At 60.8% G+C, this 12461-nt stretch overlaps 1 protein-coding gene across 1 annotated transcript in view; it reads right to left on the reverse strand.

Annotated features, from left to right (window-relative positions):
- Window positions 1-12052, reverse strand: part of CASZ1 (castor zinc finger 1) — a 56561-nt gene extending 44509 nt beyond the window's left edge. The window contains 2 exon segments of the mRNA XM_070404065.1: window positions 11409-11447; window positions 11915-12052. Coding sequence (XP_070260166.1) covers window positions 11409-11447; window positions 11915-11963 — 88 coding nt within the window. The 5' untranslated portion in view covers window positions 11964-12052.
- Window positions 12053-12461: the final 409 nt, after the last annotated feature.

A 12461-nucleotide genomic window follows, 5' to 3' on the forward strand; every position in this document is an offset into this window, starting at 1 on the left:
CAGTGGGTACAATGGGGGCGGGGGGAGGTGAAGAAGGGAAAGAGAGTTGACTGGGGAAGAGGGAGCGAGGTCTATTAAAAACCTCTCAGTGCGTAACACAAAATGTCAGGGTTTATAGCTTCATTCTTGGCATTGCCGGGACTGAGAACCCTGCACAGAAATGTCACCGCTTGTCATGTTTAATCACCTGCTGTTTGTTAACACCTTCCCTGCAAGGAGCCTGTCTCAATCTGCCCCTGGGCCCCCCAGGGACCCGGAAACAGAAAACATCGCAGCTTCCTTCCCCGGGCTCTCGGTCTCCAGGGAGGAGCTCCCTTTGCTGTCCATCTGAACGCCCCCCAGGAGCCCCAAAGGGCAAGGGGCCCATGTGACCCTAGCGAGGGGCCGTGACCTCCAGCCGCAGGGGCTGGGTGCTGCCGGGCTCACTGCCTTTCCCCTGCTCCTTCTGTCGGTCTTTCCAGGGCTGTCTGTCCATTCTGTCTAGTTCCCCGGAGTCCCGCGCCCTGCGGGTGGGAGAAGATAAGTACCAGCGGGCCCACTCCGGTCCCCGCCGCCTGGAATTCACCAATCTGTCTGTTGGAACAGCAACTGCCACATAACGTCTACCATTCAAAGCCACCACCCTTCGGTGACAACCCCGGACCACACCATCTGTGGTTCTGGCGTGGCTCTCTCTCTGAGCATGCTTTGCTGGGTTGTTTAGACTAGGGATTCTCAGTCCTACTGCCCCATAATTCCTTCCTCGGGGGCGGGGGTAGGTGTGGGGTGAGAGGCTGGACCAGGCCACCCCAGCAGTGCAGGTCTTTCCCAGAACACCTGGCTGGTCTGTCCCTGCCCGCCCCACCGCCCCCCGCAAGGCACAGGGTGGTAGACACCAGGAAGAGCTGGGTCCTCACGCAGATGACACCTTCGCAAACTCAGGCGGCCGGGGGCGCAGTCTGCACAGGGGCAGGGGCAGCTGTCTGCACAGCAGCCAGGTTATCCTGTACGGTGCCCCAGGCAGCCCCGTGCCTTTCAGCAGCCAGGAGGCCGGTGGTGCGCTGAGCTGCAGGGTCTCCCAGTGAGCCAGGGGCCGTGTCCCCATCTTCCCTTCCAGCAAATTCCATGCTCGCACAGAAACATATCCGGCAAACCCGTCACCTGGAGCATCCGCTCACTTAGACTTTCTTCCTGAAGACCCCATGCCTCGTCTAGTCCGTTCACTTCCATTTCACTGGAGACAAGTCACACTGTTTCCAACTCCCTCCCCGCTTCCTGCAAACAGACAGGGGTGCCCCTTGCTTGGGAGACAGGCACTAATGAACGAGGAGTCTTCCCCCCAAAGCTCACAATGCACTGGCATCAACAATTGCATTTTACGCAGGGAAGGCCCAGGGCCGTGTCCACATGTTAAGGCAGGATACGTATGGGGCCCAGAGATTCGGACCTGGCAGCACAGGAAACATCGAGCACGCGAAGTGTCCGTGACGCAGCGCTGCTGTTGGAGGGATCCCGGGGAAGCCCCTCTCCCCAGGGGAAGGAAGCCCTGCTTCGCTGTCTCCCTGCATTTGGGAACAAGCCTGTCGGTGTCTGGGTACCAGGACAGCTCCCTGCCTTTCTCTGCGGGAGAGATGAGCACGAGGATATTGGACGTGGCCCGCCCTGCTCTCAGAAGGCAGGCCCCGGGTAAACTCACGGGGTCCTGTTGCCACAAATGTGCACGGTATTCCATGTCCTCTCCGGCGGGGGGGGGGGGGGGGGGGGGGGGGGGGGAGGGGGAGCGGGGAGGGCAGTGTTGGGGGGTGAGGAGGAGGTTTTCAGGCAGCTCTGTCGTGCCTGGGGACACTTGTGTGCACCCCCCCTCCCCGAGTTCACATGTTCCCAGGGGAACGCACAGCCCACAGGGCGAGCCTCAGTTGGTGTTGGTGGTTTTAGGTGGAGCCGGTTGTAAGGAACCCTTCCCGGACAGAGGCTCCTATAGATACGCAGGATCCCCTGGACCCCGAGAGAGGGGACTGTCAATTAGCCCGTCCCCCTGCCTCACAGACTGGGGGTTCCTAGGACGTGGGTCTTTCCAGGCCTGGGCAAACCACACTGCTGACTACATGGCATGACAGTTGGAAACTGCTCCCACAGCCCTTCCTTCTTGGGTTCCAAGAGAAGTGATCCACCCCGGGGCGAACTGACGAAACAGGGCCTTCTCTCGCCCAAGACGGGGCTCACGGGAGCCTCTCTCAGCTGGGGGTTCTGAAAAGCTGGTCCCCGCCATTGAGAGGGACCCCGAGCACACATGGGACACGTCCTGCCAACTTAGCAGGCCACGGTGGAGCCCCAAAGAGCCAGGGGTGGGGCCTGGCCCGAGATTTGGGGGAGTCCCCCCGTCTAGCGCTGCTCTGCCTGAGTCACTTGGACTTATCAGATGAGCACAGCCTCCCTGCCAGGCCCCTGCTCTAATCCTTTCATTAATTTACTATTGGATGGAAAATTACTCCTCACCCAGGAATTTAAGTTTTCATCTTAGTTTAAGTTAGATTCTTAAAGCAATTACCAAGGCATCTGGCGATGACCTCACCGAGGCGGCCGGGCTGGAGGAGAGAGGGCAGCCCTGAGGCTGCACAGACCCCTGGCTCCAGGTCCCTGAGGCGAGTGCAAGGAGGACGGGGCCCCTGAACACCTGTCTGGGGCGCTGGGAGGGAAGCGGGGGTCCCCGGCAATCTCTCATATTTGCTGTTTGTGGAAAAACTCCTTTCGAGCGCCACCTGCCCCGTGAACTTACTGGTGACAGTTGTTGAAAAGCCTCAGCAGCTGGTGCCGCGGGAGCATTTTCTATTTTTAATTGTTTGATCAGAATATTAACTCATCTAGGCCCATTCCCAAGGCACACTTCCCAGCCAAAGGGTTTCCCCCACTCCCAGACCTTCCTCCCTCTCTCTCCCTCCCTAGTCAGAAACCGACTCTGAAATGCATCATTGGGAACACAGACCTCCGTGAGTTTGCAGAGGATCAGAGCAGCGAAGAGAAAAAAAAACGTAGGCCCCTCGCGGACCTCCGCTCTTCCCCTGAGCCGCCAGGGACAGGCTGGCTCCAGGACCCGAGGCACTGCCACTCCGACCTGACCCCCCCTTTTCCTGGCTAGCGGAAGACTCAGCTTCCTCCTCTCCCCTCCGGGGAGCCCCATGGACGCAGTCTGCTCCCTTGTCAACTTGGAGGGCAATCAGAGACACCTGGACACTCAGGGGACCCCCAGAGAGGGGGCCCTGGGGGGAGACACATGCCCCTGGGCTCAGGGGGACTGGCAAGAGCCTGTCCTCTTAGCTTCCGTTTCCAAGAGGAAAGACAGGAGGGCAGCGTCTCTACGGAGCCCACAGGAGCGCCTGCCAGCAACCCCTCCGGCCCAGCCCCCCAGGGAGAAAGTCACACCGCCCAGGCCCAGGGAAGCGTCACTCAAGCTCGAGACTGGCCACGCCGCCGCTGGGAAGGGGCTGCCGGGGACAAACCCACCCCCTTGGCTCCCTCACCCCATCCTAGGAAGACCTCCCACCCAGCACAGGGGCCACTTGGCCTCCTGGCCTCCTCTCCCTACACATCCTTGGCCCCCCTGCCATGCTCTTCCCTCTCAAGGTCACAGGGCTGTCCACACCAGGGATATTTACTCACCAGACTGGCCCTGTTAGCAACACTCACCACAAATATGCTTTCTGATAAAGTTGGCAGAAAAAAAGTTCTAGAGCTCAAAACAATGTCAGAAACCACCGCCCACCCCCACCGCGGGCGAGCGGGGTGGGGCCGGCCGACAGGTCACCCCGGCGGCGGGCACGCGTCCTGGGAGGCTTTTGTCACTCTCACCCCCTCTTCTCCTTCCTGTTCTACTTCCCAACATACAGCCTGTTGCCAGGGGACCGAGGGCTGGGGATGGTTCTAGGCTGGCACGAAGTCTGGGCGCCCAGAGGGCACGGCCAGCAGCAGGGCCGTGGGGAGAGGTCCCCCGAGACCGAGACCCGGACTGGCGGCCAGGAGCTCCGGGGGCCCCTGGAGGACAGGCCTGGCGGCCTCCCCAGGCCGTCTCACCTCGCTGAGCCCCTTCCCACCGCCCGCCCTCCCTCTGTGCACATGGGCCTTAATGTTTTTATTACCTGTTTGACTCGCTGCCTTATTGCTTCTCCCCTTAATGGGGCCGTAACCGTGGAAACAAGGAATAAACGGCCACCAGAAAATGAGATGATTAAACAGGTCACCCTGGCAAAACAAACTCAGCCAAGGAACCTCTGGGGGTGGGGAAGGTAGGCTTCCCTTCCCCCCACCCACGGCCAGAAAGCTTGGACCAGACCCAGGACCAGCATCCCTATCCCTAGAAACTGGGGCAGGTATCGTGGGGCGCCCCCTGCTGGGCAGTGGGGCACCTGGCCAATCCTTCCCCCAGGCTCCCCGGAACCTCCAGGCAGCCCTTCAGGTTGGCTGGGGCTCCTGGGCTGAGGGAGTGAGGCCCTGATCTAGAGGGAGCTGAAAATCACAGGCAAGAAGTGCACCAAGTTTCCCGATGCTCTCCCCTGGCCTCCCGGGCGCCCCGATTTCTCCCTGTGCCGGCGTCCCGGGACCGAACGCGCCTCCTGTTCTCACACAGCACATTCCCTCTGGGCGCCTCAGTCCACGGAGAAAGCCCTGTAAGAAAAGGCCGACACAGGCCAGCGCTCAATCCAGGACGGTTTCCTCTGGAAGCCCCAGAATGTGTCCGTTCCCTTCTTCCGTCCCTCTCCCCCAACGCCGGGCAGTGCCCTCTGCCAAGGGAGGGCCCTCTTGGCTTCAGGAAGGGGTCCCAGCCGCCACGCGCCTATGGCGCTCACGGAGACTACGGGGCCAGAAGAGCCCTCGGGAGGGAGGCCCCACAGCCGGCTCAGGAGCAGCCGAAACGCCAGGCCAGGGGCCTTGCCCCGGTGGCGTGGGGTCAGTCCTCTTTCTGGCCCTGGGTCCACCCGCCTGGAGGAGTTCTGGGACTGGAAGTAGGACCTAGAGAGGATGGACATGCTGTTTGGGGGGAGATGGAGATGGACAAAGGAGGAAGCAGAGAAGAGACCCGGACCATCCACTGGATCCTGCCCTCCTGTCCCGTACAGGCAACAGACGTCATATGCCAAGTCTGATCTCACCCCTCAGCCCCTCCCAGCCCCAAGCCACGGTCATGGTTAGCGGGTACCTCGGGGCCCCATCCAGCTATTCAATGTCTATCTCTATCTTTATGCCCCCCTCGTCCCCTTCATGCCATCCCTAATCCCAGCCCCACTCATTCCTGTAAATCAGGCTGCAGAAAGCTCTCGAGGAGCGAAAACCCGGGTCCCAAGGGAATCGGCCAATGTTTCCTGCCTGCCTCCTGCCCCCACTAAGAAGCCGAGGAGGCACTTGGCGAAGAGGCACATCCATCAATCAATTCCACCGGCACTCAGAGTGGGCGGGCGCAAGACCAGCCCCGTATCCAGCCCTGGGAGATGTCCGTGCAGGGCTGACGCTAACGTCGCCATTACGAGCAGCTGTCACAGAAGAGAGGGTTCCCGGCCTTGGCCTCTGGTGGCCAGAGTCTGGAAGTCTGAGTGCTGCCGCCCTGACACCCCAATGTCATGGGCACGACCAGACCCTCAGAGGAGCAGATCCCCAGCCAGCCTCATCTCTTTCCAGGGGCCGCTGGGTATGAGGCTGCCAAGGGGGAAGGGGGCATAAAAGGTAGGCAGCGGGGCCTGGCTTGGGGAGCTGGGCAGCCTGGGCAGTAAGGACAGAAAGCTGTGGTCACAGAAGGTGAAGCAAGAGTTACACTCTTGGGGTGGGTGGGGCATACAGGACAAGAGAGGGACGAGCCCAGGTGGAACCCTAGAAGTTGCAGACGGTTCAGGGAGCATGACCTGCCTAGCTCCACCAGTCCCAGGACCTCCCATCCTTTATCAAGTTCAAAGGCCACTCCTGCACAAAGCTCCCTGGGCCCTCTGTCCCTGGCTTCTCTACCTGATGTGACCGATGAACACACTGCCCCCCGCCCCCTCACTGGGCAGGCCCCGAAGACCTGGGAAGGACCAGTGGTCTTCATTCCTGCAGCTCCCACCCAGGGCTTCCCGGATGCTCCCTGGACTGCAGACCTCACCACCTGAATGGGGTCTCTTCCCCCACAGGGGACACACGGCTCGATGACTCTGGGGTGTGGAGATGCTATGCTGGAGTCAGGCAGCGGCACGGTGAATGCTGGACCACCAAGGTGCCACCTTTCACAGTCAATCCAAGGGAAGCAGTCTCTCCTCTGCACACGGGCCGCCAGCCTTCCTCCCCCTCCTCCTCTCCCTCCTCCTCCTCCTCTCCAGCTCCTTCCTCCTCCTGCTGTACCCTGGCCCAGCTATCCCAGCACAGCTGCTGCTTGCCTAGGGGACCCACAAGCTGTAATTACTGCAGAGCAACTTCCTTCCCCCTGAAGATGAGGAGAAGGAGGAGGAAGAGAAGGAGGATGAGGAGGGGGGGGAGGAGCTACAGCCAGTGGGTCAAGGTTTAAAAACCAGCGCGGGGAGGGCAGTGTTACAGAGGAAGCCTTGGGGCTGGGGATGGAGGGCGGGGAGGGTGGGGGTCGGGGGATGAGCCTGACCCTTCTGAGAATGGTGGGCCCGCCAGAGGAGGCTGACTGAGCAGCCAGCGCCCGGCTCACCTGGCAGGATCTAGGGAGAGGAGGAGTCAGGCCCGGAGCCTGGCGGGGCTCCGCCCAATCCCTGGCCAGGGACTTGAGCCAGGGCAGCAGCTTTAATGAGGAGATGCTGCTGCCGTGACTCAGCCCTCCAAAGGTGCCTCCATTTATTTTATTTTTCCATCATAAAAACCCAAGCTGCAACTCGGCCAGATTCCCTGGCCACGGGGGAGGGGGAGGGGGGAGCATGGGAGTGACAGTGAGGCCTGAGAGATCGACTCCACGGCCCTGGGCCCTCCCTGGAGAGGACAGTTCATGGGTGTCCCTGGCTGGTCCCTACAGGGAAAAGGGGCCTGGGGCGGGGCCCGTGGGGTCCTTCCAGCCCTGCCCTCGCGGCTTCTGCCTCCGGTTGGAGGGAACCGACCCGGCGAGGTCTTTCATCCCGAGGTCTGCTCTGACGTCTTACAACCGAGCCGGGGCTGGTTCAAGGGGCCGCTTCACAGTCCCGAGCTGTCTGTCTCAAATGCTTTCTGCCGAAGAAAGGGTCCAACGGATGTGCTGCTCACCCCGACCACGCGACCCCGCCCACGAGAACGCAGCACTGAATCCTCTGGTCAAATCAGGCTGGGAGTCGGAGACCTTAAAGGTCATCTGATGCTCCCGCCCCTCCACACACACAGCCAGCCTCTGTGTGGATGGTACCCGGAAGCTCGCTACTTCCCCAAGAGCCCGTTCTGTCCTGGGCTCTGCCTGCTCCTTCTTGCCAAGATGGCACCGAAGCACCCACCCCCTGCAGCAGACTGGCAGAACCGGTGTCCAACCTGACTGCAGGGATTGGCCCCAGCTCAGACTGGTCGAGTGGGTGGATCTGGCCAAGTAAAGGCTTGAGGAAGGAAAATCGAGGGCAGGCAACCTGCTCTGCCCCCAGCCCGGCGTGGGGTCTCCTCTCCAGAAACAGCACAAGAACCTTCCCAATCCCCCAAACACATGGGGCCTAAGGTGTAACCAGAGCCGGCCGGCCGGCCAGGTTCCTAGAAGCCTCCATTCCTGGCAAGGAGCTGGCCTTGCCCGGGAGGCTCGCCGGAGTCCCGAGAGTCTGGAGGGGGCTGACACTCCGGGCAGCAGGGGCCTGAGAAGTCCACACGGAGGCTGGGCTGGGAAAACCACGTTTTTGCCCACTGGGGCCAGATGCCACCTGAGAAAAAGTCTTCTCCTACCTTGAGACTGTGTGCCCTCCAAGCACGTGTCTACTAGGAAATTCCACTCCAAGAACCAGGCTGCCAAGCCAACCTGGCTCAGCTCCCTTGACCCCATCCTTCCTGGCTTCCTCCACGGCCGAGGCCGGGGCCAGGAGGCAATGGGGGCCTGGATGCAATGCAGGGGCCCTCGGCCTGGAGTCCCAGCAGCGCTTAATCCAGGGGAAGAGCAGCAGGCCTGGCTCAGCCAGTGGCCTCGACTCCTCCCACTGACCCACCTCTGCAACATGGCTGCGGCCCTGGTGCCAGGTGGGCAGTGCAGCCCCTCATCGGCTCCCGCTGCGGTCTGTGGCCACCCTCTTGAACTTGCCTACTTGGCCCTTGACCTGTCAGAGCCGACCTTGGATCCTCTGACGGGCAGCTCTAACCCCGAACAGCCCCTCCTCTTCTTCTCGAGTTCCCCCTGGGGCGAGTGGGACAATTTATAACCAGATCCCAGAAAAACAAGGAAAGGGCAGCTTCCTTTCCAAAGCTCTACCGCTGTTCCGCAGCCACTCTCACCCGGCCCCCGCTGGTCCAGGGCCTAGGACTCAGCCTAATCCTGGGGAGCTTCCCAGCGGCAGGATGGATTTACCTGCGTCTGAAAGCTTCCTCCGGCCTCCTCTCCCCTTCCCGTCTCCCGACCCCAGGGAAATCACTCTAAAAGGGCCTAATGGAACTATGTCCTCCTCTCTTCCTCTCTCCTCCCTCCCTCTCTTTCTCTTTCCTTTTTTTTTTTTTTATTAGCATTTGTGGAATTTATTCCCAAACTCTCCTAATCTTCCGTACACAACCATTTGATTTGCATAACCCAACCCCCTCTCATAAAAACTGGCTGCTAGTTTAATTAAAAAATGTAAATTTGCTGTCATCTCGGGGCCTGGTGAATTAGGACGACATCGGCATTTTTTATTGCTAAAGACGTCCAGATTGATCCAGCCCTTGGCTGAACTATGGTGGGGGGAAAGGGGCCCACATGGCCCCTGAGGGTCGTGAGATCCTGCTGTCCCCTCCTGAGAAGCTGGGCTCTCCCACGACTGACTTACTTAGAGCTGGAGTGCTTCAGGGCCTAGACCTGGCCGAGGCGGGAGGTGATGCCAACCCACGATCCAATGCTCACTGGGTCCCTGGTACCAGCCAGCAGTCATCTGGGGCCGGTGCTCCCAGCTTGTGCTGCTCTAGAGAGGCCCAGGGTGGCAGTGCCCATAGTCCCACAAAAGAAGAGGGCCCCTAACTGCCCCAGCCATGAGCCCTGGCCACACAGGAGGCCCCTGGCCCTGGCCGGGTCCAGGAGTACATTCCAGAGATGGAGGGAAGATGACCAGGGAGTAGCCAGAAGTGGCTCAGAGGGGGATCTCAGAGTTCCCACCTGCTTCCCTTTTTGTGTGAACAGGGGAAAAAGTGTTTTTCTTCTGAAGATCTGAGATTATGTGAAACTTCCAAGTTCAAAGAAAAGGCTGAGATGGTATCACCAGATGACTCCTCCAAGAAAGAGTCAGAACTTTGACACCCTGGACCTCCCCTCACCGAGTGGCCAGAGTCCAGGTCTGGGGCCTGCTGGGAGTGCCTCACTCCAGCTCCAAGAGGGCCTGGCTGACCTCAGGGGCCCTTCTAGCTTCTAGGAAAAGTTTCCAGGGCCTGTCCCCGGGGTGCTGGGAGAAGCGAGTCTCCCTCAGGCCCAGGAGAGATGTTGCAAGAGGTTCTGCCACCCACAAGCCCAGGGAGCCCTCCCCCGAGTCGGGGACACCCTACAGAAGGGCTCTGCCGCCGTGTCCCCACCACGGACTGGGGAGGACTGGTGGGTGTAGGGCAGGAGGGTGGATGCCCGCTCCAGTTGGTACCCAGGTTGGAAGGAGGAATACGGAGGGCCCGCCCTCCAGCTGAGTAATGTCCGGGTCCCCTGTGCCCGCCCACAAGCAGAGGCTCGGCCCCAGGTAGGGAGTGGCGCCTCACCCAGCCCATCTGTAAGGTCTGCTCCTCATAGGGATGGGTGGGGGCCCTGTTTCCGAAGAAAGGGGCTGGGGCCTGAGAGGGCGGCGATGAGACACCTGATTAGAGGTGGGGGCGGGCTGCTTCTGTGTGGGAGTGGAGGGCAGGGAGGGGCAGGGAGGGGCAGGGTGGCAGCAGAAGCCTTCGCCACCTTCACCGCTTTGCCCAGCAGGGGGTGTCACACCCTTCCTGGGCACAAAGGTCCCCGGGACCTCCACATCAGATACATCTAGGTCACCCCTGGCTGGACACAGTCTTAACCCTCTGGGCGCGACCCCTTCCCCCTCACACATCCCCTACCCAAAGCCCACCACCATGTCACCTCCCTGGGCCCCCCAGTGCTGCCCTCCTGTGCTCTCTGCCCAATCCCCTTTGACCTCAGAAGGTCAAATGTCAGCTCATGGGTCCCAAGGGACAACGCTATGAACTTGGGCCCATGATAAACAGCAGCTCTAATAGCCACCAACACCACTGATCCTCCTATAAATGAAGCAGAAGGGTTCAGAGGTCAGTCTCAATGGATTATCAACCTGTTTACTACTGACTTCTTTTTAAAAACATTTAGGAAGAAGCCAGCGGCTTTTGTCGGCCTGGGATCCGAGGGTCCTGGTCAGAATTTGGTTTCAGTAGAGAGGGCTGATGGGAAGCCTGACGGTAAATCTCACTCGGGCCTTAGGTTAGAACCCCGGATGGGGAATGAAGAAAAATATGGAGTGAAATTAGATTAAAACCAATAAAACACCCAGATCTCTGGATACACTCTGCCCGGGCCAGCACCATGCCCCTGGGACCCTGGCCTAGGTGCCAGGCTAGGCCCCCCCAAAACCCAGAGTCCACATTTGGTCGTTTGTTTTGGTCCACCCCCTCCCAGGGTGGGGACCGGGAAGGGGGATGGAAGCCAGTCCTGGGCCCAACACTTTGAACTGATAACAGCCACCTCATCCCACGGATTCTCAGGTGAAAAATACTCATTAGCCATAATAAGCAGCTTGATCATCCGACACAGCCTTGTCCCAAATAAATTAAATTCCTTTACCTTGAGACAGTCGCCCCGAAACCAGACTAACCACCTTTCCCAACAGGACGCTGCTTTCAAAAACTAAACCACCCCCCACTAAAAAAATAAAAACACACACCCCACAGCCAGAGACAGAGATCTCTGCGGGGGGGAAAAAACACACACACACCGACACAGAAAACACACGGAGCCATTCAAAAGACAGGGAGAAGCAAAACCCCCACAAAAAACCCCTAAATCCTCTCTCTGGGTGCCCCCCAGCTCCCTCTCCCCTCCCTTCTTTCATAATGACAAGCATGAGATTAGTCATAGTCACTAAGCAAGTAGCAAATAATAACAATAATATCATCCGAAGGAAGCCTCGCAATCCAGAAACCGGGGCGAGAAGCCGGGCGCACGGACCCTCTCCGGGCCAGCCCCCGCCCCCTGTCCCCCGCCCCCCGCCCCGCCGCGACCTCATTGGGCTAAAAATAATAACTTCCGTAAAAGAACCGAAAGAAAAGTGAAACAGCCTCCCCAGGTTCCCACCGGCCAGTACCTGTACCAAGATCCATGCTCCTCTCCTTGGTCCCAAACTCTTCCAGGATCGCCGAAAACAGCAGAGGGAAGGAAAAAAAGACTCTGTTTAGTCTCTCGCCGCGCTCCCCGCTCCACACCCCGCCGCCCCCTCCGCGCGCCGCGCCCCCCATCGAGGGGCGGACGGGTCCCCGGGATCCGGGACGAAAGGCGCAGGGGGTCCGGGGCGGGAGAGCGAAACTTTCCCTCCCTCCCCCGTCGCTCTCACGCTCGGGCATCGCACACGCAGAGCAGCTCCGCTCCGCTCCCGAGTTTATTAAACTAAAAGAGAAACTATTTATAGACGCGGCCGGGTCGGGGGGCCCGGCCGGCCCGGGAAGCAGAGGGGCGCCCCCGCCCGCCCGCCCGGCCGCCCGGCTCCCGCCGCCCCCGCCCCGCCCGCGCCCGCGCCCCCCGCCCCGCGCCGGTCCCGGGTCGGAGCCCCGCGGCGCGCCCCCCGGCCCTCCCCCGCCCCACTCGGGTACTCACCATAGTCGGAGAGTCGAAAGCCGAATTCACTTAAATAATCAACTTTCATAATACTTAATTAATGCCTAATTGCAACTGATTACTCCCCGAATAACAAGTTGTTTTAAAGCCCTGATGTCATTGCTCCTGACGGTAACACTCAGGGTAACAGTTTGGCAGGAGGGAGCGGCGGGCGGGAGCGGCCGGGGGCGCTGCCAGGCGCCGAGGTGATTGGCAGGGCGGCCGCGGCGCCGCCTCCTGCGGGCCCGCCCGCCCGCGCCGCCCCGGCAGGTGAAAGAGCAGCCCGGCCCGCGCGCCCGCGGCCGCGGAGTGAATGGGCTCGCGCTCGCCCGCCCGCCCGCCCGCCGCGCGCCCGGCCCTCGCCCCGCGCGCCCGCGCCCCGCGCTCGCTCCCCGCGCGCCCCCGCTCCCCGCGCGCGCCCCCGCCGGCTCCCTCGCGTGCGCACCGGGCTGCAGCGCACCGGCTGGGGCGGCCGGCCTTTGGGTTCAGTGTTTCACCGAACCTCAGACTTCGGGGAAGGGGGTGCCCGGGGGGACTCGGCGGCCGA

This window comes from Myotis yumanensis, unplaced genomic scaffold (genome assembly GCF_028538775.1).
Source record: "Myotis yumanensis isolate MYYU_CA2020_CCGP unplaced genomic scaffold, mMyoYum1.0.hap1 SCAF_2, whole genome shotgun sequence".
Classification (NCBI taxonomy): Eukaryota; Metazoa; Chordata; class Mammalia; order Chiroptera; family Vespertilionidae; genus Myotis; species Myotis yumanensis.